Source organism: Lithobates pipiens, unplaced genomic scaffold (genome assembly GCF_037356315.1).
Source record: "Lithobates pipiens isolate NorthernLeopardFrog02 unplaced genomic scaffold, aLitPip1_a1.2 Scaffold_23, whole genome shotgun sequence".
Classification (NCBI taxonomy): domain Eukaryota; kingdom Metazoa; phylum Chordata; class Amphibia; order Anura; family Ranidae; genus Lithobates; species Lithobates pipiens.
In genome coordinates, this window is record NW_027507785.1 from 113,576,841 (window position 1) to 113,604,616 (window position 27,776).

The window sequence follows — 27,776 nt, forward strand, 5'->3', positions numbered from 1 at the left end:
TGGTCTGCACGTGCTCGCTGGCCAGACTGGGGAGACCACTGGATCTTAGTGTCCAGCCGGTCGCCCAGCCTGGCAGTTGATAATAGATCTCACCTGAGAAAAATCCAGGAAAAAAGAAAAAAAAGAAAAAAAATTCCCAGGACTAGCAATCCCAGCAGGGAACTAGGTCCTTACTCCTGACTAGGCAGAAAAAAACTGAAGGTCTATATCAGAGAGGTGGTGTATACCACATAGGACTGCCCATAGGCATAGCCAAGTCTTTTTTTCTGCATAGTGTTTGCTACTCTAGGGGGCGGTATAACCCTATGGTTCTGAATAATGGAGCGCTGTGTCGGTCATTGAACAAAATAAATAATGATGGCTACACAAAATATTGACACTTTGGACCCAATATGGACATTTTCACTTGTGTACTCACTTTTGTTTTCAGGGGCTTAGACATTAAGGACTGTGTGTTGAGTTATTTTGAGGGGACAGCAAATTTACACTGTTATACACGCTGTACGCTCACTACTTTACATTGTAGCAAAGTGTAATTTCTTCAGTGTTGTCACAAAAAAAGATAAAATAAAATATTTACAAAAATGTGAGGGGTGTACTCACTTTTGTGAGGTACTGTATGTCAGCAGCCTGAAATGTGTTACTTGTGGATAGTGTGTCTTTATCATGTCACACACACACAGACATACAGTTTTCTATATGGATGTGTATATTTCCTGTGCACATACCTCAGAAACACTGTTATGGAAGAATTCCACAATGCTTTTCCCAGTAAGTGCAGCGATAAATTGCAATGGCTCAGATGCTGGCAGGTGGAATGGTATCTGATTTTCTTCACTTAATTTATGATGTAAACTTTCAGAAGGGTATGTGGTAGGCAAGGTCATTGAAGGTTTAATAGTACTAGAAAAGAAAAGAACAAAAAGTTAGGGTTGACAGTTTTTGAGACCCTGAAACAAGGCAACATACTATAATACTACCAACATAAATTAGATAAAGAGACCCAGAAATACCTGCAGCATATTTCAGTATCTCCTGTTTTTCGGGAACCTTGGGATTTCCACCACTTCCCTATTGGCCATTAGAAGAAGGAAGTGAGGTTGTAAGATGTGTAAAGCAGGTTGTAAGGGAAAGGCAAGCTTTAGCAGCGTCTGCTTGTGCTGACACTGCTCAAGCTTTGCCTGTCAGAACATTTTGGGCTCTACGCAAAGCAGGCGGGACTGAAAGCTGCTACAGGTATGTACAGGCACCGTCGCCTTTACACTATTTGTCAGTAACTAACTTAATAGTGTGTAGCAAAGGTTGGTCCAAACCCTGTATTTCTTCCTCCTATTTAATTCCAAAATATATGAGGAAAACACAAGTGCAGACCAGAGGCGTAACTATAGGGGGTCGCAATTACGACCTGGCCCCATGCTTCAGGGGGCCCATGAGGTCCCCCTTATCACACCTGTCTATACCTGTACGAGAGGAGAGGTAGAAGACAGCAGAAACCAATGCCCTCCCCACAGGCATTCAGCAGCTGCAGGAGCAAAATACAGGGCATCGTTTCAGCTATATGCCACCCTTGCCACCCCTTCTATTCAACCTGGTGCTAGGTGATTTGGCAGTTCTCAATTGCTAGGACCACTGGCTCTGCCCCCTAGCTCCAGCTCCCACTTCTTGCCTCTAGGCTTCTCCTACCGGGTAAGGTAGGAGAGTTGCTTCCCGGAGGCTGCTCTTGCCTGGTAGCTTAGAAAAACAAATCTTTGCCACAGCAGTGCCCAGCACCTGAGTATACTGCGTGTCCCACTGTAATAATGCGCCCCACCTGTCACACTGCATCCCTCTTATCACACTCCCCCCTCCACCTGTCACACTTTTGCCTGTCACAATGCCCCTGTCATACTGGCCCCCCACCTGTCACACTGCCCCATCATACTGCCCCCCCTTATCATACTGTGCTCCCTGTCACACTGCCCCCTTGTCACAATACCGGTCATACTGCCCCCTTCTGTTACACCACCCCATGTCATACCACCCCCTTCTTGTTACACTACCCATTTCCTTTCACAGCGCCCCCCTCCAGACCCTTTCTTTTATGAAAGAACACAATGAGTGATCGGTACTGCACTCATGCTGTTCATTCATAACTGAAGCACAGTAATAAATGTGAATAATGTGAATGAATGGGAAGCTCTGTACAGAACTATTCCTATCCATTCATTCTGTGCAGGTGAGGCTGCAGGGATGGAGATTGAGGGCCCGAGCTCGGAGGAAAGGGCCCCTGCCAGAGCTGGGGGGCCCTTCATGTTTCTTGCACCAGGGCCCTGAAGGTTCTAGTTAAGCCTCATGTGCAGAGTAATGAAACAAAATAGTTCCAGCCAAATATAATGTGAGGCATGCGAGTAACCCAGGATGGTAAACACCTGCAGCCCCCAGATCAGGCAGTGAGAGCTTTCAACAGTCTACATCCTGGGGATGGGGCATATAGGATTTGTAATAAAATGTAACTGGCCTGGCAATTATACATAAGGAGTTATGAAAAGTTTTACTCCACTATTAAGAAGTAATTTGCATGTTTAGATGGATGGCCTCCAAGAACACACTGGAGGAAGAAGGGGCCTAGAGTTGCGGCTACACCTAGGAGTGTAATCCCAATGGCAGAGTTCTGCCAGAGGGTGGGAGTACGAGCACAAAGCACTGACAAATGAGTATTGAAGTTAGAAGGATGTAGGGTATGTTATGTAAAGTTCTATTCCATTGCCCATGGTTTATAAAATAAATGTGGATGGTCTAGGGTGGATTGGATACCACCTTCTCCTAAAGGGCATGTTGGGGGGGTTGTTGAACTGTCTGTTCTCTGTTAAAACATAACAAAGGAAAAAATAAAGTAAAAAGCAACTATACTGAGTTATGGGGTAGGGTTTGGAGATTCAGGACATTGTGGTCATAGACTGCTGATTGTTACACTATTGTCTGAATTCATTGTGGAATTCATTGTTGCCTATATGTTTAATCTTGGATATGCTAAATAAAGATACATTTTGATTAAAAAAAAAAGATTGTTTGAAAGGATAAAGGGTGTGGGGCATATAGGATTTGTAAAAAAAAAATTGGCCTGGCAATTATACATAGGGAGTTATGAAAAGTTTTACTCCAATACTAAGAAGTCATTTGCAAACCTATACTAAAATATTACCATAATCCAATACCAGCTATTGTGTTTGAATGGATTAAAAAATAAAGAGCAACTGAAATTCTTAACCTGAAATACTTATGTATTCATTTTCGTTAAACACTTAAAGTGGTTATAAACCCTTAAATGTACCCAGGGAAGTAACGGTCATCAGTAGATGAAACAAATCCTCCTACATAAGGTAAGGCGCACCTATTTATCTGCGGTCTTCCTTTCTCTACAGCCTTTTAAAGTGCAGAATTTATACTTTATACTAAACTTGTCTGAGCTTTCAGAAAGCAGGTAGTGGGTTTGCATTCTGCATATCTCAGTAAGAAGAGCTGATTGGACTGGAGTGTGCAAAATCTGGTGCAGCTGTGCATGGTAGCCAATCAGCTTCTAACTTCAGCTTGTTCAATTAAGTTTTGACAATAAAATGGGATATGCTTTGTTCACATTTCATGTCTGAGGTTTACAACCACTTTAAATTTTAGGACATGTGATCTTTGCTAAAGGAAAGGATCTAAGCCCTCCCATTCAGCTTAGATGATGTGAGCAAATGCTTTGCTGGTGTGCCTAAAGAAAAAAGCTTGTACCCCAATTAACCAATAAAGGGTATATTTCTATATTCCTTTGAAAATGTGAACAAAAATTAAGATATATTAACAAAGTTCTTACCCAACAGTCTGAAGATGTGTTTTCTTGGTTTCCAAAAGGTTACCTTGTGTGCTTTTCAAGTTCATTAAAGCCTTTAAAATTACTATGTTTTTAAAATCATTAAGGGAAGTTCTCAGTAGTTTATACAGATATAAAAAACGGTATTTATCTTGGGGTAAAACAAAGAAAGCAGTCATAGACACGGATTCCAAAATTAACTGCAGAACATGATCTTCTTGGAGAGAATGGTTCTCCCCAGCAGACTGGCACATTGGATGCACAACTATGGAAGCAAGTGGAACTCTGCTCAGGCTGTAGACACTTTGGGAACAGTCAGACAGTTTTTTATTCCTAGAGACCATATGATAATCTATTTGGACCATGATCATATCTTGTTGAGTAAAGAACAACCAAACCGGCAGAACATTCTCAGTATTGTGATTAGAGTTGTGCTTCATGATACAAAAAGGCGTAGAACTCAAATCTGTGCATCTAGAGTTTTTGTTTTGCAGGTCTCCTTGGGTGTTCCTCTTAAAAAGGTCATCATGGTAAAGCAAACACACTGGAAAAAAACCTTTAACCTCACAATCTGCTACATTTATCTTGTGTTCTTCTACAAGATGTTGAAAAAAACTTTGGAGTCCAGCTTCGAAACTCAGGACTGAGGCGGATGGCAGTGAAATTCCGTTTTGTGAACATTGTTCATGTAAACATGAAGAAAATTCTTCCAAGTTTTGAGAGTCTGTTACTATAATTATGTACTCCTCTCCATTCCTTATAGTAAGCGCTAAGCATGTGTCTGGTATTAGAACTCCAAATTCAGTGACATCGCCATAATAAAAATAGCAAACTAGTTTAAGCAACGATGGAATGGAACTGTGGCTTTTTTCCGGCTCCTCGAGATGGACCTCAAACAAGGCAATTAAGGTGTCAGTTAACACAAGGCATGATGAAAATGGTTTGACATTATTGTCTCCCTTAAGGTGAACAGAGAAGTTCCAAAGTACTCGTACAATTGTGATATTTGTGTCTTGAGGGCATGAAGGAGTTCTCTCTGACAGATTCCACTCAACACTATGGTCGTTCTCGTGAAGTCCCATTTCAAAGTAGCCATCACCTGGTTCAAAAGAGCCCCCTCTTTGGTTATTACTTGTCTCCAGCTTTCCAGCTAGATGCTGCTTCTGCTTTAGTGCATGGGCAATTGATGTGGAAAAGTAAGGAATAAAATCTTGATCAGTGTCAGTATTTGAGACGCAGGGGATAGGAAAATGGGAGCAGTGAAGTTCTGGTGATATTGTAGGTTCATCTTCTAATGTAATCATACTTTCCATTAAAAGGACAAAATGAACAAATTAGCTCAGTGAAACAACAATATGCTCAAGAACAGAACAAGACAAAAAATCGAACATATAACAGTCACATATATTGTTTTATTGATCAAAGGAAAGGGGACATGTGGACCAGAAAAAGACAAGGGGAAGCGTAGATTAAGAAATCTCAAATATACAACTGTTGGAAAAAAGTATTGAATTAACATTCTTGGAAAATGTTAATGAAATTTTGTAGAAAAAAAAAAGCCAATCACAGACATGCCTCAAAACTATTTTCATTTAATATTCCAACCTTCTGGCTTAAATAAACACTTAAAAAGAAATAAAAAAAAGAAAGAAGACTGTAGTCAGTTGAAACTGTTTTTGCAGATCAAGCAGAGGAAAAAAAAAATATGGAATCACTCAATTCTGAGAAAAATATTATGGAATCACCATGTACTTTGCAGTTCTAAAACAGACATCTGCATCAGATAATATCCTGAAAAAATTATGTCATCACCAAACATCCTTTCAATTGTTGGAATAAGAAAAAAAGTGTACAACATCACACTATAAACTTGTGCATTTATTGAAGATTTAATGACTGTAATCTCCCCGTACTTTTACCTGACGTGCTACCCCATATCATCAATAATTGTGGAAATTTGCAGGTTTTCTTCAGGGAGTTGCTTCATACATTTCATTGGGACTTCACCAAACAAAAGTTCCAGCATCTGCCCTATGCAGATTCATAATTAATCGCCGATTATCACTTTTATCCAGTCCCCGACAGTCCATGATTGATTTTCTTTAGCTCACTGTAACCTTATTTTTTTCTGTTTAGGTGCTAATGATGGTTTTCATGAGTACAAATAAAATGGGAAGGTTGTTAAAGGGAAGCATACTGGTAGACCAAGGAAGACATCAAAGTCTCAAGTTGGAAAACTTAAAGCAATATGCCTTGAAAACATTAAATGTACAACAAAACAAACGAACAAATGGTCAGAAATTGCAGTCAATGTCTGTGACTGAACTGTAAGATGTCGGCTAAAGGAAATGGGATTTACAGGTAGGGGCTGGGTGATGATGCTGGAACTTTTGTTTGGTGCTGTTCCAATGAAATGCATGAAGAGGACTGCCTGAAGAAAACGTAAATTTCCACAATCATTGATGCTATGGGCTTACATGTCAGGTAAAGGTACGGAGGAGATGAGAGTCATGAAATCTTCAATAAATGCACAAGTTTACATTGAGATTTTGCACACTTATTATTCCATCAATTGAAAGCATGTTTGGTGATGATGACATCATTTTCTAGGATGTAATCTGATGCAGATGTCTGTTTTAGAACTGCAAAGTGCATGGTGATTCCATAATATTTTTCTCAGAATTGAGCGATTCCATATTTTTTTGATCTGCAAAAACAGTTGCAACTGACTACAACTTTTTTTTATGTGTTTCTTAACCACTTCAATACCGGGCCATAGTCAAATGATGTCCGCAGAAGGGACATCCTCTGATTCTCGCCGCTCCTGCGCGCCTCCAGCAGTTGTGCAGTTGTGACAGCTTGTATGGCAAAATAAGCAAAAGCATAGGAAATGGGTAAAGAGCAAGCAGACATGACAGAATACTCACACATGAGATACATCATCTACACATCAGGATTTAGGCATGATCTAAATGTCCTCCCAAGTACTAGAGCTCATTCACTCTTCGCTGTTCTGGTGCATTTCATTATTGCGTATTATGTCACATTAGGAGGGATAAAAAAAAAAAACAAACAGACAAGTGTTGTTTTTCTGACGCAGCACACCAGGGGCATTGCTGTTCTGCACTGCTTGAAAGTCCATTCGGAGTGTGCATTGGGGTGTCAATGAAAACAAATGGCATCACAACGCATGTAATGTTACTGCAAAGCACCACATTGGAGAGGGGTGAATGGACTCTTATATTTGTGCGTTGTCTTCAACACGTGCACATTCAGTCATGTGCTGTGTTAGAGCAGCTTATTCATTTGAACAGGCCCACTAAGACTGAAAAATGCACAAAAAAGTGCAATGCACCAATTTTTTGCATCATATCACACCACAATGCTGCAATGTGCATTGTACAAAGCAGGGGTGTCCATCCAAAATAAATGGCACCACATCACACCAATCTGTATAATTGTTGTTGCAACAATGTAAATCCAGCCCTAATATAATGCAGGCATTCTGGAATAAAATGAGCAACTGCTCTTTTACATCATACACAAACGTGAAGCAAACCTGCACACTAAAAATGTGGGGAAAAAAATAGCCTATATGACTCCCAACATTAAATAAAAAAATAACATGCTATATGAATTTCAATAGAAAAACAAAAACGCAAAACTCACAAAAAACTCAAAAACACGACATAAAAATAGCTTTTCTACCGGTTTAAAAAAAAAAGAAGCTTTTTACAGTCAAAATACCTTTAAAGCTTATGCACACTATCTCAGTTAACCTTTGTTGATCTAAATTAATAAACACAAGCTCATTGCAAGGGCACATAGAAAATAATTGTTTGCTATGTGCCCTTGCTTTGAAACTGTCTGCATTTTAATGCAATGCACCACAACTCACCACAATACACCAGTGTGGTTTGAACAGGGCACATAGAAAACTAATTGTTTTCTATGTACCCTGTTCCCACCACTATGCTGCACTGAGGTGTGTCAAGCTGTGTTGCATAAAATGTAAGCCACATGCCATATTTTTATAAACTGCACTGCATGTGAAAACAGTGCTGCACATCACAACTTGATGCGGTGCATAGTTTTTTTTTTTTATTTCAATAAAGTAAAAAAAAAAATGTAAACAATGTCTTGGGTTGTAACAATGCAACACACTGCCCCACAAAATGGACAGTGTTTTATCACAGAAAGCAAAAAATAGCAGATAGTAATAAAACTACGTTTTATGGTTTTGTGAATTATACCAAAACGTGGGTAAAAACCTTACCTGACCATGTGAAGATTTTTATCATCATTTTGTAAAACTACATCTGGTTTGGATGGCTACAAAAAGGAAAATACAAGAGTTCAAATTATTGAAATTTTTTTAATCTCAACATAGTTTATACCCCAAGAAAGGGGTGAAGAAAAAATGTAAATAAAAAAACACAACACAACACAAAATAATTTATTGCACAGATCCGGTGGTCTTCTTTCGTCTTGGGGGGTCTTCTCGCTGGACTCCTCCGCTATCTTCTGCTCTTTTACTATCTCTTTCACTAGCGGAGGAGCCTGGCTTTTCTCTTCGTCGCCTCCGCCGCCGCCCGGGGGTCTTCTTCTGACTTTGGGGGTCTTGTCCCCCTCTTTGGTTCTTCTTGCCGGGCCTCCGCTCCTTTCTCCAGCTCTTTTACTGGCGGTGGCCCGGTCCCATTATGATGTCACAGTCCCAGCATCCTCTGTGACACTGCCAGTGTCATTTACACAGGAATCAGTGCACTTAAATAGCATTGATTGCTGTATAAATGACAATGGTCCCAAAAATGTGTCAAAAATGCCCGATGTGTCCGCCATAATGTCGCAGTCAATAAAAAAAAAAAAAAAAAAAAAAAAAAAAAAATCGCTGATCACCGCCATTACTAGTAAAAAAAAAAAAAAAAATTAATAAAAATGCTATAAAACTATCCCCTATTTTGTAAACGCTATAACTTTTGCGCAAACCAATCAATAAATCGCTAATTGTGATTTTTTTTTACCAAAAATATGTAGAAGAATACGTATCGGCCTAAACTGAAGAAAATTATATTTTTTTATTATTTTTGGGGGATATTTATTATAGCAAAAAGTAAAAAATTGATTTTTTTTTTCAAAATTGTTGCTCTACTTTAAATTTATAGCGCAAAAAATAAAAACCGCAGAGGTGATCAAATACCACCAAAAGAAAGCTCTATTTGTGGTAAAAAAGGACGGCTATTTCGTTTGGGAGCCACGTCGCACGACCGTGCAACTGTCAGTTAAAGCGACGCAGTACCGAATCGCAAAAAGGGGCCTGGTCCTTTGGCTGCAAATTGGTCCAGGGCTTAAGTGGTTAAAAAGGGGTTGTAAACCTTCATGCATCCTATGCATTAAGGTGAAAAAACACCTGACAGTGACCGGCCCCTCAGCCCCCCAGTGTTACTTACCTGAGCCCTAGAACTTGACCTGACGGGGTTCTCGGCTCTTGATTGGATAGACTGATAGCAGCTCAGCCATTGGCTTCCACTGTTGTCAATCGAATCCAATGACACTGGCACGACTAAGTCCGGCATTCTGCACCTATGGACACCAAATGCTGGACTCGGGAGTATGCCCGCAAGATAATCCCCGGGAGAGCTCTTCTCCTGGGGGTTATCTGATGTGGGAAGGAGCTGCGAGAGCCACCGGGGGACCCCAGAAAAGCAGGTTCGGGGTCACTATGTGCAAAACAAGCTGCTCAGTGGAGGCAAGTATGACATTTGTTATTTAAAAAAAAAAAAAAAATGCTATGTATCCCTATGTTATATGGAAAAAAAGCCCATTATACCGTATATCAGAGCAGCTCCTGGCACACATGTGACTCCTTGGCTCTCTCCTCTGCCCGGCTGACTGCTGTAGTGGGTGGGGCCAAGCACTGCCACGGTGAAAGACGATGAGTCACGTGAGCGCCGGGAGAAGCTCCGATATACAGTATAATCTGCATTTTTTTTACATAACACAGGCACACAAACACATAGCATTATATAACAAAGGGGATGCGATGATCGTAGTATAGATATGATTGCACCAGGAGGGGAGGCTTGTGGACAGAGCTGACAGGCAGGGAGGGAAGGGGGAGGGGTACACAGACACAGGGGAGGGGGAGGAGGACACAAACACAGAAGAGCAGGGCTGCGGATGATGGAGGCATGTAAACTGGCCACGATGTCAGGGCTCAGCAGCCATAATAAACCGTGATCAGTTTACAGAGGGGAGGGCATAGCCAGGCAGGATCAGCCAGGTATTTCAGGTGCGACAGGGGGCCAAATTACACAGCACAAGTACCGTGCTGTATAACATGCTTTAAACACTTTACGCCTGCTGTACATATACTGCGGCTCTACTGCGCAAAATCACATACCTGTACGTGATTTTGGCAATAGCCACCGCAGAGACAGAATGGCGGTCTGCCGATGTAATCAAGCAGATCGCTGTGCTGTCAGGTATGGATGCTCTGATCTAGTGCTCCGCTAATCAGAAACACAGTCAAAGTGTCCATGCAGTGAGCCCGCACAGTTAAAAAAAAAAAAAAAAAAACACACACTGGGGGAACTCTGTTAACTCTTTGATCGCTCCCCCTGGTGGTAACTCCTTTGCTGCCAGTGTCATTGAATATTTTTTTTTTAGCACTGATGACCGTTATAATGTCACTGGTTCCTAAAAAAGTGTTAAAAGTGTCTGATCTGTGCGGCGCAATGTAGCAATCCTGCTAAAAAATCTGAAATCACCACCATTACAAGCCAAAAAATGTCTCCTATTTTGTAGACACTAACTTTCACGCAAACCAATCAATATATACGCTTATTGGGATTTTTTTTACCAAAAATATTTAACAGAATACATATTGGCCTAAATTGATTTGATTTTTTTTTAAATATTGGCTATGTATTATAGCAGAAAGTAAAATATATTATTGTTTTTTTTTTTCAAAATGGTCATTGTTTGTTTATAGTGCAAAAAATAAAACTTTGCCCCTGCTCCACACTCACCCTACATAGTTTGTGGACTTTCCTACAGACTAAATAAAATACATAAAAAAATAACTAAATATACACTGATGTGGGTTATTTTCAGCAAAGAAATGAAGCAGAATACATTTTGGCCTAAAATTATAAAGAACAATTATTCTTTTGGCAGAAACAAAGAAAAACGTGTTTTTTTTTTCTTCAAACTTTTCAGTCTTTTTTCATTTATTTAGCAAAAAAAAAAAAAAACTGTTCTGATTAAACACCACCAAAAGAAAGTTCTAGTTGTGTGAACAAAATTCTAAAAATTTAGTTTGGATACAGTGTTGCATGACCACGCACCAAGTGTGACAGCGCTGAAAGATAAAAAAAAAAATTGGCATGGGCAGGAAGGGTGTAACAGTGCCCAGTATTGAAGTGCTTAATAAATATTGGACATCTTTCTCTTTTTAAATGTATAACTTATTTGTTTTTGCAAAAAAAATATATATATTTTTAATGTTTAAATTTTTTTTATTTTTTTTTAAATGTTTAGAATGTTTTGGGCAAAAAAAATTGAAAAATAATAATTGCCCTCCTCCCCACCAGCAACAACCGCTCTACAGCCGCATATACAGCAGACACATTTTTCCCCAGGCAACATACGTGGTGCGTTTACACAGGAGGCTCTTCCTACACCATCTTGGTGTGGCTTAGGAAAAGATTGTGAAACAAATTACTTCCTCTGTTACTTTTCCTGCCTTACACAGACCTGGCTCTGGAAACAGATGAACCAAAGCAGATGACACCTTCTCTCCACATAGTTCATTGCAGGTAAATATACTGTGGGATACTGGGATGTGTTAAAGCAGGGCTAAATAAACTTTTCTTCAATGGTCCACATCCCTCGCCGGCCCTGGCATATTCTGTTTGTGTTCTGATCTTCGACTATCTTTATTGGCAAGCATTGGCTGCATGCACAGGAGTCTAGTAATCACAGCAAATATAAAACATGAAAAAAATTGTTGCTCAACCATGTAACCATTCAGAGTAGGATGAACCCATGCACTGGCTAAAATGTGATAGCAGCAAACAAAGACTTGCGCACAAGTGTGTAGATCAGGTGATGTAAAGTTCAGGGTGGATAATGTCTAATGCCTTGCTGTCCTCCAGGATAGGGGTATCCTAGCAATCAGACAAGGAATAAAGAAAAGATGGCACACCAGCCTTGTGCATTATCCTTTGATAGATTAAAAGAACGAATAAAAAACTACTCACAAGCATATGATAGAAACCGCAATATAAAAGCCTTAAACTTTTGGCAATCCATCCAATAATAGCAGTCTCCAGATGATGAGAGAGAGGGGACATGAGAATCACTGCTGGCTGACACATTTCCAAGGGATACCTTCTTCCTCAGAGCCTAGCAGTGGTTCTCATGTCCTCTCTCTCATCATCTGGAGACTGCTATTATTGGACGGATTGCCACAAGTTTAAGGCTTTTATATTGCGGTTTCTATCACATGCTTGTGCGTAATTTTTTATTCATTCTTTTAATAAATATATCAAAAGGATAATGCACAAGGCTGGTTTTCCTTTTCTTTTCTTTATTCCTTTACTGGCCAAAATGTCTACACACTCTGCCAAAGATCTATGCAGCAAAATTAAGCCAGTGACCAGGTGCCATTCAAAAATATTAGTATACAGCATGAGATGCCAACATGTTTTGGCTGCACAGCCAAAAACATAGTGAACAATTAAAGTGCAGTTCCACCCAAAAGTGGAACTTCCACTCATTTGTTTCCTCTCCCCCTCCGGTGCCACAATTGGGGACAGGAGTCTGGGCCGCAGGCCGTGACACCACTGGATGGTGGGGCTTCAACCTGGACTAAGTGCGCAGGTGCTGTTCTTCTTCGGAGGGGGCGCGCGAGAGCAGAATTCTGGGAGGCCGTTAATTAACGGCCTCTCAGAGTTAAACAACCGCCCTGAAGCCGTTAATCGGCAATGGGCGGTTGTTAAGTGGTTAATGATCCCAACTATTTGACTGAATTCAGTAGAAAAAGTCGTTATCTGATTATCTGCCAATTTAAATGTTTATACCAAGATAAAGAACTCCTATTGATTAAACCTGATCTATCTTGGTCAGTCGCCAAACTTCTACCTCTGTATATATGCCTGTCATTATAACCCGTGTTTCACTCTATTGGAAAGGATGCCAAATTCATGGATATAATATTCTGGAGTATGACATTTCCTACTGACTCTAGCAAATTTACCCACAGGCACTTATCTAACAGTATGTGCTGGGTGACAACTAGTTGCCATGAAATGGGAATTTCCTGCACTAGCCTTGCGGAAGGTTTTGGTCCTAATAAAACCTTTAGTAACATCACCCTCCAGAGTAGTGTCCAAAAGGTCAATGGATTTGCTACTGCTCACATAAGAACATTCAAGATTTAAATCATTCCTATTCAAATACTCCAGATTGGTTGCTGAATTGTTTCAAACTAGAGTCAGATTGTTGATTTGTTGACCGTACCAAATATATGTCCTCTCTACATGGGTTGAGGTGGGAGAACAAAAATTTACCTCTCACCAACTCCTGTTGAGGTTGGCAAGTGAAGGAGAAAATCTTGCTCCCATCACGACCCCGGCAATGTAAAAAAACATCAAAGATGAAAAAAATTGTATTTAACTAAAAACTCAGACAATGCCAAAAATGCATGCAATTCTGGAGTATAGTGACTATAGTTTGAAGGATGATACAGGAGAGCATCGAGAGCCGGATGATGAGGTATGCTGGAATATAAGGACTTACTGTATTGCCCCATACACACTATCAGATTTTCTGCTGATTTTTTCCTTCAGGTTTTCCAAAACCATGTAGTGCAAGGGCCTGCATACAAATTGAAACTCCTAAGGTTTGACCTCATACTATATGGTTTTGGAAAATCTGAAGGAAAAAATCAGCAGAAAATCTGATAGTGTGTATGGGGCTTTAATGTCCAAAGTTACCCACATATAGCCCTGCTGCCAACAAATGTTCTGCGTATGAGCACCAGTATCCCTAATAAGCCCAGAAGTCTAGTAACCAGAGGTTGGAGATACTAGTCCACCCACTTCCAGAGTTTTTCAAAAAGCAAGCCTATTCTGGCCACTATTGGGCGTCCCTCAACAGGGACATGACTTTTGGGGAGATGGTGGAATATAGGTTTGATAGGGTTAATCGCCAGAAGATACTCTCTCATCTTAGTGCAGAGTATCCCCATCTCCTGTCCTAATTGTAATAAACATGACATGATGATAGGTGTCTGAATCATTTAATTGCCGGGGGGCATCCTGTCTGCAGTCTTCTTCAATCAGGACTACTACAGCTCCCCTTTCATCCTCTTCACGGATAATATCATCACAATGTTGCTTTAATTTATGAAGCGCCAATTTCTCAGATTTTTTTTAATGTAGTGGCTATGGTACTTGCCGCAAATGTAGCAGGCATAAGAAACATACTAGTGTTCAGCCATTTGAAAATAATAAGTTGTACTCTATAAAAAAAAGTAAATTACCTGCGGCTCCAGCCATGTAGTTTGTAATTGAATGTAATAAATGTTTCCTCGCATATGTGGGTGGTACGATTAGACTAATAAGAACTAGGACATGGAAACACTACAAATGATACTTTCAATCCTAATTTTAGAAATATTTCTAATGTCTTAAAACACTTTAAAGATGTGCATGAAGATTTATCCAAAGTGTGCTTTGGTTCAGACCTTTTGGAGTGATCTGACTAGTTTTATTCTCACATTAACGACTGTCCCGGTACCATTAAAATGTTAATTTCTTTCTTAGAACATCGTTAAGCTTTCTAGTATATCATGCAAGGAAAGCCATAATTAATAAATGGAAATCTCCCTCAGCTCCCACTCTGGATTACTGGAAGTACCTGGTTAATTCGGTTACTCCGCTCTACAAATACACTTATGAGTAAAGGGGCTGTGCTCAAAAATTGTCTAAGGTTTGGGACATCTGGCCTTCCACTAATGCCTCTTGGGATCCACTCTCTGATTGTTGAGTCCAGGAAGGTTGCTTGGTTGATCCATGTTGGGGTTTGCATTTGATTTTGCGGGTTTCTCAACATTGTGAAGAGTGAGTGTATTTGGTCATAGGGGAAGATATCCTTAAGTTTATGGGAGATTAATTTATTGCATGGTGATGTACCATCTCAGCTCGCTATGGTAATTGGAGTGCCTTGTTATTTACATGGCTATGTGTGTTGTTGCTTATGAGTCAGGGTATGGCCCAATTGACTCTGTTATAAGAGAACCTAAACAAAAAAGTTGGAAAAAAAAAACAAACAAAATGTGCTTGGAGGACTAACATCTCCGTTCACCTTTATGTTACAACGGAGATGTAACAAGGACATATGGGCTCCTTTTCTTTTTATGGTGTGAAATAGGTTGTAAAGCCATCTAGAGGAGGTGACACACATTGTAAGTTACTACAAAAAGGGAGGCATGGAGCATTTATACCTTACATTTTTATTTATATGGTAATATATATGTTTACTTGCTGCTTAGGATGTACCTGAGATTGTAACACAATATGAATGTATTTCTAAATTTTATGGATGCAATAAAATGATCCGTTGTTTATTGGATTTGTACCAATATGTATTATTGCTTACTTAATTATTATCCAGCTGCTTCTGCTGCTTGGTTCAGAAGTTAGGATGTCTATTTAATTGTTTGTTCAGCATAGCTTTAGATGTGCTACGAGTAAGGCTGTGTAGCTGAAATGTGTTCGCTCTTGTGCTGTATACCCAGCATGTAGTTACATAGTCAGATTTAAAAAAAAATTAAAAAAAAAATTCCATCTAGTTTAACCTATGAAAAGGGAAAATAAATAACAAAAAAAATAATAATAATAACAATAGTAAAAAAATATACATATATAATTTATTACAATCCCATATACACAATACTATACCCACAGTTGATCCAAAGAAAGGCAAAAAAAAATAATAAAAAAAAAAAAAAAAACCACACAGCAAAAGCATAATCAAATTTGCTCCAACAGGGGAAAAAATTCCTTCCTGATCCCCTGAGAAGCAATCGGATAGTCACTGGATCAACGTTAACTTCCCAAAAGTGGAACCTCCGCTCCATTTGCTTGCACTCCCCTCCAGTGCTATATTTGCCACCTTTTCGGGGGGGGGGGGGGGAGGGGATACCTGTCTTTCACAGGTATCCCGATACCACTTCCGGGAGTCCAGGCCACGGTCTTTGACCTCATCACTGGGGCTCCCTCCTACTTCCCCTGCCGCTGAGCCAGTAAGAGAGAGGAGCAGAGCCTCGTGAATGCACAGTAGGGTTCCTGGCAAGAAGCCGTAAGGCTACACTGCCGGGTTCCCTTACCCACAGTGGCGGCGGCAGCACCCGACAGCTGATGGAAACATCAGCTGCAGTGAGGACATCGCTGGACTCCAGGACAGGCAAGTATCCTATTATTAAAAGTCACCAGCTGCAGTTTGTTTACCTGCGGACCTCTGCTTCAAAAGCAATCTACGGAGCAGGCCGGAACCAGCTCTTGAGGGAGTCTATTCCCCATTTTGACAGCTCTTACTGTGAAGAAGCCTTTCCGTATCTGGAGATTAAATCTATTTTCCTCCAGACCTAAAGAGTGCCCCCTTGTCCTCTGCAATGACCTTAAAGTGAAAAACTCAAAACAATGTTCACTATATGGACCACTTATGTATTTTTTGTACATGTTGATCATATCCCCACTTAACCACTTAAGTCCGGGACCATTTTGCTGGCTTAAGACCAGACCACTTTTTGTGATTCGGCACTGCGTCGCTTTAACTGACAATTGCGTGGTTGTGCGACGTGGCTCCCAAACAAAATTGACGTCCTTTTTGCCCCACAAATAGAGCTTTTTTTGGTGGTACTTGATCATCCCTGCGGTTTTTATTTTTTGCACTATAACAAAAAAAAAGAAAAAAAGAAGAAGAGCGACAATTTTGAAAAAAATGCATTATTTTCTACTTTTTCCTATAATAAATATCTCCCAAAAGTGTATAAAAACATTTTTTTCCTCAGTTTAGGCCGATACATATTCTTCTACATATTTTTGGTAAAAAAAAAAAAAAATTGCAATAAGTGATTATTGATTTTGCGCAAAAGTTATAGCGTTTACAAAATAGGGGATCGTTTTATGCCATTTTTATAAAAAAAATTTTTTTACTAGTAATGACAGCGATCAGTGATTTTTATTGCGACTGCGACACATCAGACATTTTTGACATATTTTTGGGACCACTGTCATTTATACAGCAATCAGTGCTATACAAATACAAAAGTGTAAATGATGCTGGCAGTGAAGGGGTTAACCACTAGGGGGCAGTGTAGGGGTTAAGTGTGTCCTAGGGGCGTGTTGCTAACTGTGGAGGGCGTGGCTGTGTTTTACACATCACTGATCTCTGCTCCAATCACAGGGAGCAGAGATCAGGGCAGAACATGGAGATGCTTGTTTACGTTACCATCTCCCCATTCTCCTTCCCCGCGAGACAATCACGGGCATCCCTGCGGTGATTGAGTCCGCTGGACTGGGGATCGGCCTCACGGAGGTCCCGGCCGGCGCGCTCACGCGATGGCAAACCATGAAATTGAAAGGGACGTACCTGTACGCCCATTTGCCTGTCCATGCCATTCTGCCGACGTACATCAGTGTGCGCCGGTCGGGAAGTGGTTAAATCTCCACTTCTCAAGAGAAAATAAATTCAGTTCCTCCCATGTTTCCTCATAGCGGAGCTCCTCCATGCCTCTTATCAGTTTGGTTGCTCTTCTTTGCATTTTCTCCAGTTCCCAGATATCCTTTTTGCGAACTGGTGCCCAAAACTGAACTGCAAATTCCAGATGAGGTCTTACTAATGATTTGTACAGGGGCAACATGATCTCTCTCTCTCTCTGGAGTCCATACCTCTCAATACAAGAAAGGACTTTGCTAGCTTTGGAAACCGCAGCTTGGCATTGCATGTTATTATTAAGCTTATGATCTACCAAAACGCCCAGATCCTTCACCATTGATTCCCCCAGTTGTACTCCCCCTAATATGCATGATGCAAGCATATTCTTAGCCCCCAAGTGCATAACTTTACATTCATGAACATTAAACCTCATTTGCCACATAGTTGCCCAGTTATTTAAGGATTCATATTTGTGGATGATACCTGGTTGCTGGCTTGATTTTGCTGCATGGATCCTGGCAAATACTCACTGTGACGGAATGTAAACTCAGCTGTGCATGTTTCGTCTGCAATAAACAGCCTGCCTGATCACAGTTATTGACAGTGGGACTTTAGTTCCCCTTTAACCTTGTCCGTAAGGGCCAATTCATACAGTGCAGTGACAGGCGTGTTACTTCATTGTAAAAATGCCTGTCACAGCAAGGACACACAAAAAAACTGTTGTTTTCTGTGTTTCTCATTCACACTGCAATGCAGCCCAGAGCTGCAATTAAAAGCACAATGCAATTAAATGTACAAAAGCAAAGAAGGGAGCTGTTTGATGAGCCGAACTGCGTGGGACACAGCCCCCTACCGCAGGCAGGAATAGACAGCTGCTAGTGAGGTAAAGCCCTTTATCAGCTGTCGAATCCTGTGTGAATACAGCCTTTTTAAAAAGCCAATATAAAAGGGAAAGTAGTGGTGGACTGTGCCATATGTTAGTGTGTACACAGTGAGTAAGCTCAAGTTTTAAGCCCCTCCTACTTTTAAGCAACATTTTGCCACACCCACAATTTGCCTTGGTGGGCCACCTTCTTATTCTGTTTTGGTTGCTCAAAACTGAAAGCCCCAGGAAAAGAAATTATTTACGGCACTGTGTTGAAAAAGACTTCTAGTGTGTGTAAACCCCAACAATGAATATCCATTATTTGCCCTTTTAGCGTGTTAAATATACCATTAATAGCAAAGGGCATAAACTGTAAAAATAAAAGTAAAAAAATAAAAAAAATAAAAAAAAAATAAAACCCAGTGGTGATTAACCACTTTCAGCCCCGGACCATTTTGCTGGCTTAAGACCAGACCACTTTTTGCGATTCGGCACTGCGTCCTTTAACTGACAATTGCGCGGTCGTGTGACATGGCTCCCAAACAAAATTGATGTCCTTTTTTTTCCCCACAAACAGAGCTTTCTTTTGGTGGTATTTGATCACCCCTGCGGTTTTTATTTTTGCGCTATAAACAAAAATAGAGCGACAATTTTGAAAAAAAAAAAAAAAAAAAACATAATTTTTTACTTTTTGTTATAATAAATATCCCCAAAAATATATTTTAAAAAAAAACATTTTTTCCCTCAGTTTAGGCCGATACATATTCTTCTACATATTTTTGTTAAAAAAAAAAAAAAAAAAAATCGCAATAAGTGATTATTGATTGGTTTGCGCAAAAGTTAGTGTTTACAAAATAGGGGATAGTGTTATGGCATTTTTATTAATTTTTTTTTACTAGTAATGGCGGCGATCAGCGATTTTTATTGTGACTGCGACATTGTGGCGGACACATCGGACATTTTTGACACATTTTTGGGACCAATGTCTATTTGCTATACAAATGCATTGATTCCTGTGTAAATGACACTGGCAGTGAAGGGGTTAACCAGGGGGTGGCAGTGTAGGGGTTAAGTGTTCCTAGGGGCGTGTTACTAACTGTGGGGGGATGGGCTTTGTGTTAGTGAACACTGAACTCTGCTGCAATCACATGGAGCAGAGATCAACATCACTTGTTGCTAGGCATAATGGGGAGATGCTGTTTACAAACGGCATCTCCCTGTTCAGCCGCCCCATGAGACGATCGCGGTTATCCCCGCGGCGATCGAGTCCGCGGGACCCGCGACCGGACTCACGGAGGTCCTGACCAGCACGCGAGCGCGCCGCAGCTGGCGCGCACGCGATGGAAGGGCGGCATTTAAAAATGGATGTACCTGTATGCCAATATGCCTGCTCTTGCCATTCTGCCGACGTACATCGACGTGTGCCAGTCGGGAACTGGTTAAATACCACCAAAAGAAAGCTCTATTTGTGTGAAAAAAATATAAAAATGTTGTTTGAGTATAGTGTTGCATGACTGAGTAATTTTCATTCAAAGTGTGAGAGCACTGAAAGCTTAAAATTGGTCTGGGCAGGAAGGGGTGAATTTAAATGGTTAAAGCAAAGAATGCATTAAAGTAAAAAAATAAAAATAAAAAATAATAATCTTTAGAGTTTATAACCACTTTACGCTTTTTACTGATGTAAACCATATTAACTCAGCTAGGCTTTCCATATGACATGAACACATACATACAAGCTACAGATTTGAATAACACACTATCATAATAGATTGTACCCCATAACTTACCTCTCTGCTTTTTCCTTTATCGTGTGCAGAATACTGAATTCCACCTTTTCTCTGTGAATGATCATTGAGAGTCAGAGTAGTGGATTTGCTGTCTGTGTGCTGGTCTATGAAATACAAAACAGTCACTTACTACCCACAGCAATTGCAAATGCATCACCAAATTTAAAGCAAAACTCTAATCAGATATACAAAACAAACATTGTAAATACCCGAATTTGACTTGCTATATCAGCATCTTGCAGTGCCTGTACAACAGACCTTAAAGCGGAAGACGAAGAAGCAGCGCAAGGAGCCAATCAATTTATTAGCTAACAAGGGGTATGTTGATAGGAGGAGAAAGCAAAATGACAGGCAAATTCACTCATTATTATGCTATTTTCCCTTCACTATCCAATCGCAGGATGGGAGCAGGTCCATGACAGCTTTGACCCTTAGGGAGTTGGCTGAATGAGGTTAGTGTGCAGGAGATTACATTCTTCCATTTCAGGTACTTATATAGGGTCATAAATGTATGCAGTGCTTTACATATATATTGTACATTCATATCAGTCCCTGCCCTCAAGGAGCTTACAATATAAAAAGGTCCCAAACTCACATTCATACACACACACACACACTAGCTCTAATTTAGTCAGCAGCCAATTAACCTACCATTATGTCTTTGGAGTGTGGAAGGAAACCAGGGTACTCGTCGAAAACCCACAGAGGAACAGAGAGAACATGCAAACTCCATGCAGGTAGTGCTGTGGTTGGGATTTAAACCGACAACTCTAGTGCTACTAGGTGGAAGTGTTAGCCACTGTGCTGCCCACATGGGACTAATATTAAAATCAGGACTTGAGTATTCACCCTAGCTATATTTCAGTAAAATAAATAAATACATATCTGGGTTAAAGTACCTGTGGGTTTGCGGACTAAAAAAATCCTGCTCAATTGTAGGCATAAAAAGTAGGCCTCAAATTACTAAAAATCTGTGGAAATGGACAAGAACATCTGTCAGGTTTTTATTGCTGTGTGTGCCCCTATTAGGGAGATTCATCCTCCCTATGTGTCCTGTATATTGGACAGAGTAAAAGAAAATTCTAAATTTTGGGTTGTTACCAGAACAGAAATCAAGGGAAATCTTCTAATGGGGATACTAGTTCTGGTGACAACCAAGGATTACCACACTTTGGAGGGATTTTTTTTTCTCACTTCTTCTTTTGGCTATGGGACAGTATGTGTAATCACCCTAATGGGACACACAGAAGGCGAAGAAGAAAGGGGGGAGAAAAAAAAAAAAAAACCCCATCCTCCCCTAGTCCAAAATCCAAAATGGAAAAAAAAAGGTTTACCTTTTTAGTTCTACTTTAAATAAAAACCTAAGTGAGTCTCCAGGATATTTAAACAGTCTTGAATATAGTTTTGTAATATGCAGAGAAATAGAAAAAAAAAGTGATATTTTTTAATGCATAATGTATTTTGTATTGCTTTATAAAGGCACAGAGAAATAAAAAGCAACAATATAGTGGTCAGGGTACAAGTATCAGTAGAAAAATAGAGTGTATGAACTCGTACCTGACTAACATGGGTGGTAATTAGAGCAGATGAAACCTTAAAAAAAAAACCTAATGTATCATGGGCAGTGCAAATGGTCTTGTCTAAAGGGATATCTTGATGACGTGAGTAATGGAGATGGCATCTGTGGGCTGGTAGGGTACCCTCCCTGGATAAAGAATATAGGGTACACCAATTCAAGGACATTGTTCCTACATCAAGGTCAGAAAAGGCGGGAGGTCTATAAAAATATAGGGGGGGGTGAAAAATTGTGACAGAGGATATGAAAAAGATGGGAGGTTAGGGACAGTGGGTTAAGGTACTTCAGGGTGGAAGGGGGTAGGTCTAGGTCCAGTGCAAAGGGGTAGTGGGGTGGAAATGGGAATGTATGCATGAAACAGGGGAGAGGGACAAGGGTGGAAGAAGAAAAGAAGTAGGCGAGGATGTCACCTTCAGGTAAGCAGTAGATAGTGGCCGAGGAGTTCAAGAGTCCCAATGTATTAAGGCCTTTTCTTCATCCAAAAGAGGAAAGCTAGTCCAGTAATACTATTTTTTTTTCATGTCTTACATTTGTTCTGTGAGGAAAGCTTTAGATCCTCCACCCTGTGTAGCCACATAGAATCAAAGAAGGGGAAATTGTCCTACCATCTCAAAGGAATACAAGACTTAGTGGCACTGAAGAGGTTTGAGAATAGATTTCTGGTAAACTTTTGTGGGAATAGAGATGTATAGTAGGTAGAAATAGGGGGTCATCGTCAAATCATTTCTGTGATCTAACAGCGTTTCAGAAAGTCTTCAGACTGAGGCAGGTCCAGAACACATGAACAATCAAGCCGTTATCTGTGTTACGGCAATAGAGCAAAAGATAGAAGATCATTTGTTCTGATTGGTAAGGAGAGATGTGAACAGGGGATAGACAAGGGATGACATAAGGGACTCATATCTAGGCAAAGCATTTCAAATGTAGTCATCAGGTTAAAAAAAAAAAAAAAAACTGAAGGGAGTGATCACCAGTGTGGTATTCGATTTTCAGTAGTGCATTATGGATGGGGTTTGCATGTCCAGAAAAGGAACCGCTATAGTCCAGGTACAGACCAAGCTTCTGTGACTGTATAGAGCTTGGGCATGCAGATGGAAAGCACTGCGTATGTTTCTGGCGGAATAGGTGGATGGGAACATGTGATCTTGGAGGAGTGATGCAGTTCTGAGTCAAAGTCCAAATAGGGTGGAAAAACCATCAATGCTCACTAAACCGCTAAAGCCCCATACACACCATCAGTTTTTCTGCTGAGTTTTTCCTTCAGATTTAACAAAACCATATAATATGAGGTCAAACCTTAGGAGTTTCAATTTTAATACAGTCAGGCAGGCCCTTCTACTACATGGTTTTGGTAAACCTGAAGGAAAAAAAAAAATCAGCAGAAAATCCGATAGTGTGTATGGGCATAAGAGTGCTATGCTTTACAAATATCATCTTTAACAGCTAGGACCTGGAGTCCATTTACAGGGAAATCTTCAGGGCTCGAGTCCTATGCGAAAGCGTGGGAACGGCATCTCTGCACTTTTTTCACAGCAGGAACGCCATTCCCTTTGCAGGACTAGAGCCACCCGAGCTGAATGTCGAAATGCATGCAGAGTAGCCCAGAAAGCGCCTGTGTGTAGTAAGTTTTCTCTCATGTCATGCAGAGCTGATCGCACCCCAGCGGCCCCCTCCTCTCTTCTCGCCTATCCCCAATGGCTTGTGACATCATCTGGGATAGACGAGAAGAGAGGAGGAGCTGCCGGGGAGCGAGCAGCGTTGCGTGGCATGAGAGAAAACTTACTATAGTCGCTTCCTGAGCTACTCTGCATGCTGGCTAGTAAGATCCACTGATGTACCCCGTGCCCTGATGTGCTATGTGCCCCATAATGTGCCCCGAGCCCTGATGTGTCCCATAATGTGCCCTCATGTGCCCTGATCTGCCCCATGCCCTGATGTGCCCCGTGCCCTGATGTGCCCCGATGTCCTATTTTTTTTTTTGGTGGGGGAATGGATCTTGGGAGTTCACACACTTTTTTCCCCAGGACTTGACCCCTGGAAATTTCGTCTTACCTTATCCATGACACTTATTCACTCCTTGATTATTTCTCGCCTTGACTACTGCAACTCTCTCCTTAATGGCCTACCCTTAAGCAGGCTATCCCCCCTTCAGTCTATTATGAATTCTGCAGATAGATTAATACACCTCACTAACCGAACCATGACTGCTTGCTACTCTCTGCCAATCCCTTCACTGGCTCCCCCTACCCTACCGTGTAAAATTCAAAATGCTAACCATAACATACAAGGCCATTCACAACATCGCCACATCAACATCACTAACCTCATCTGCAGATATCGCCCAAAATCGTCCCCTCCGCTCCTCCCAGGACCTCCTGCTCTCTAGCTCCCTTGCTACCTCCTTCCATGCTCACCTTCAAGACTTCTCTTCTCTGGAACTCCCTGCCCCAGTATATCCGCTCAGCCCCTACCCTGTCCACCTTAAGGAAATCCCTGAAAACTCATTTATTCAGGGAAGCCTGTCCCACACCCACCTAACTGTCCCCGAGCCACCCCCATCAAATCATTCTCTGCAGCGATTACCTTTTGTACCACCACCCCCTCCCTTTAGAATAAAACCTCTCTGAGCAGGGCCCTCCTGTACCTTTTGTATTGAGCTGTACTGTAAGTGTTGTCCCCCCTATATATTGTAAGGCGCTGCATAAACTGTTGGGGCTATATAAAGCGTGTATTATAATAATAATAATAATAATAATCATCATTAGATAGAGAAGAAGTGATCATCGGTCTAAAACCTGACTCAATGGCCCACTTGATTATCATACTCAATTGTGTAGAGCATGCTAAGAATTTAAAAGGGTAAAAAAACAAAAAAGCAGGTGTGTGGCAGAAGAGCTAGTTTAAGAGCTAGTAATTTTTTTAAAAACTAAATATATTTACTGTATTGTAAAAATAAGTGTCTCAAATTAGGAAATATTAATAAATGATCTTATGACTTATGCTTGTGGACCAGTTTTGCCTTTTCTTTCCATGGCCATATATTGGAGAATCCAAGGTTTTAAAAATGAACAAATGAAAAGTCTGAATGGCTACATTCCCTTATTCTGTGCTTGCAAGTGTGAAAGCTGCATATATGCTTATATTCATTATTCTCTCTCTCATACCATTGACCTGCTTTTATGGACTGTTTTTGAATAAAAACATTTCTCTGAAGAACAAGGGAGTGCAACCATCCAGATATTTCATTTGTGCATGTACGGTGGCATGCTTGGCTAGCACCCCTCCTGTGTTTGGAAAGTGGTTGTTAATTGCTGGCTTATCTTGAGCTGCAGTAGAAGCTGATACGATTTTAAAACTGAGATATAATACTACTTTGAGTTCTAAGTCTACACCTGTTCTCAGATGGATAAGCTTCAGGACATGTGTATAAGTTGCCAAACCCAGTTGGCACATATTTCCACATAGAGAAATGGCTCCATTTCTCCTTATCAGAGAGAAAACATCTAACAATTTTGAGGAAATACTCCTGACTTGTGTGATGCATGCACCAGAAGACTTTTGCCCTTTAAAGCTGAACTGTTGGCAGAGATAAAACAAAAACACCAATTAATTGTTTTTGAGTTTTGTATTAACCAAAATGATTACATACAACTAATGTAAGTACCTGAATTTAACTGAATTTCCCCTATGCAACAGTCTGGAAGAGAGCTAAGGTTTGCACCTTTTTCACAGAAAATAAAGAAATATTCAGAAATAAAATCTGTTGCTTCACTGTCCAGTCACAGGCTAGGGAGAAGAAGGTGACCTAGCATACTATATACAGCAGCAGAAGAAAGGTGGGTAACCATCCTGTCTCTACTGTCTGGCTAGATACAGTGCCTTGCAAAAGTATTCACCCCCCCTCCCTTGGCTTTTTACCTATTTTGTTACATTACAGCCTTTATTTCAATGTTTTTTTAATCTTAATTATATGTGATAGATCAGAACACAATAGTCTAAGTTGGCGAAGTAAAATTAGAAAAATATATACATACACAAAACAATTTTTCAGAGATAAAAAAAAAAAAAAAAAAATTGATATGTGCGCATGTATTCACCCCCTTTGTTATGAAGCCCGAAAAAAGCTCTGGTGCAATCAATTACCTTCAGAAGTCACACAATTAGTGAAATGATGTCCACCTGTGTGCAATCTAAGTGCCACATGATCTGTCATTACATATATATACACACACACACACACACACACACACACACACACACCTTTTTGAAAGGCCCCAGAGGCTGCAACACCTAAGCAAGAGGCACCACTAAACAAACACTGCCATGAAGCCCAAGGAACTCTCCAAACAAGGGACAATGTTGTTGAGAAGTACAAGTCAGGGTTAGGTTATAAAAACTTTGATGATCCCTAGGATCACCATCAAATCTATCATAACCAAAAGGAAAGAACATGGCACAAACAGCAAACCTGCCAAGAGACGGCCACACACCAAAAATTCACAGAGCAGGCAAGGAGGGCATTAATCAGAGTGGCAGCACAAAGGACTAAGGTAACCCTGGAGGAGCTGCAGAGTTCCACAGCATAGACTGGAGTATCTGTACATGGGACAACAATAAGCCGTACTCTCCATAGAGTTGGGCTTTATGGCAGAGTGGCCAGAAGAAAGCCATTACTTTCAGCAAAAAACAAAATGGCTTGTTTTGAGTTTGCGAAAAAGGCGTGTGAGAGACTCCCAAAAAGTACTGAGGAAGGTGCTCTGGTCTGATGAGACTAAAGTTTTACTTTTTGGCCATCAAAGAAAACGCTATGTCTGGTGCAAACTCCAAAACATCACCCAAAGAACACCATGTTCTATAAATTAAATGATGCAAATCCTCAAACAATCCATGTTAATTCCAGGTTGTGTGGCAACACAACATGAAAAATGCCAAGGGGGTGAATACTTTTGTAAGGTACTGTATATAAATCCTCTGGCCCATAAAACAGCTTCAATATATGCATTTTAACTGTGTATTTAATTGACTGCCGAGAGTTCAGCTTTAAAACACAAACTTATTTCCTCTCAAACAGTTTAGGTCTTTTGTCATCCCTGGTTGCAATTCTCCAATGGTCGGCTCAGGATAATTCAGACACAAAGGGACCAGGCCAGCGATGTAAGCAGAGCTACACATGCCAACAACTAGCCCATACTTGGATCAAAAAAAAAAAAAAAAAAACTCAGAAGAATGCAGCCACCACATCTAAGGCCTCTAAAGTGGTTGTAAACCCTTACAAACCACTTTGACCTACAGGTAAGCCTAGATTAAGGCTTACCTGTAGGTCCAAGCAATATCTCCTAAACCTATATGGTTAAGGAGATATTTGCCTGAAAACAGGCACCTCTGTCTAAGGCGCATGCGCCGTAGACAGCGGCACGCAGACGCACTGAGCGCGGCATTCTCAGCGACGGAGCTGCCGCGCGTGTCGGCTCCCGTGCGCATGCGCGGGAGTGACGTCATCGCGGCTTCGCCGAATGACAGCTGCGGAGCTGCGAGACACCACCAACAAGATGGATGCGGCGGACTACAGGGGACAGCGGCGACTTCACTGGCTCCTGTGTCAGGTAAGTGACACATAATGGGCTACTATGCGATGCATAGTAGTCCATTATGCTTTGCCTTTGCAGGGAATGAAAGAGAAAGTAAACTCATCAGGGTTTACTCCCTCTTTAAAGCATAGTTCTGCTAAAAAATAAAAAAGTCAGCAGCTACAAATACTGCAGCTGCTGACTTTTAATAAATCGGACACTTACCTGTCCCAGGTTCCAGCGATGCGGGCATACAAAACCCCGCTCGTCTGCCCCTCCTGTCTGCGGCGCTGGCATTGTAACTGTGGGTGGGAGGTGATCTCCCTTCCGGTGCCACAGTGCGCCGGGAGGAAGTGGGAGCTAGAACCCTTAAAAGAGGGTACCGAATGCCCCTCAAAAAAATTACATGCTAAATGTGGCATGT

The 27,776-nt window shown here is 40.8% G+C and overlaps 1 protein-coding gene across 4 annotated transcripts in view; it reads right to left on the bottom strand.

Moving 5' to 3' along the window:
• NISCH (nischarin) overlaps window positions 1–27,776 on the bottom strand; it is a 171,585-nt gene that overhangs the window by 67,098 nt on the left and 76,711 nt on the right. For 3 of the 4 annotated variants that reach the window (XM_077452223.1, XM_077452225.1, XM_077452224.1), the window contains exons 14-17: window positions 20,210–20,313; window positions 8,109–8,164; window positions 3,836–5,137; window positions 729–903 (exon numbers count right to left, since the gene is read on the bottom strand). In XM_077452223.1, the coding sequence (XP_077308349.1) occupies window positions 729–903; window positions 3,836–5,137; window positions 8,109–8,164; window positions 20,210–20,313 (1,637 nt within the window). Of the gene's footprint in view, window positions 1–728; window positions 904–3,835; window positions 5,138–8,108; window positions 8,165–20,209; window positions 20,314–27,776 lie in introns of those variants that run through there. The other variant, XR_013262327.1, reaches the window with a different exon arrangement.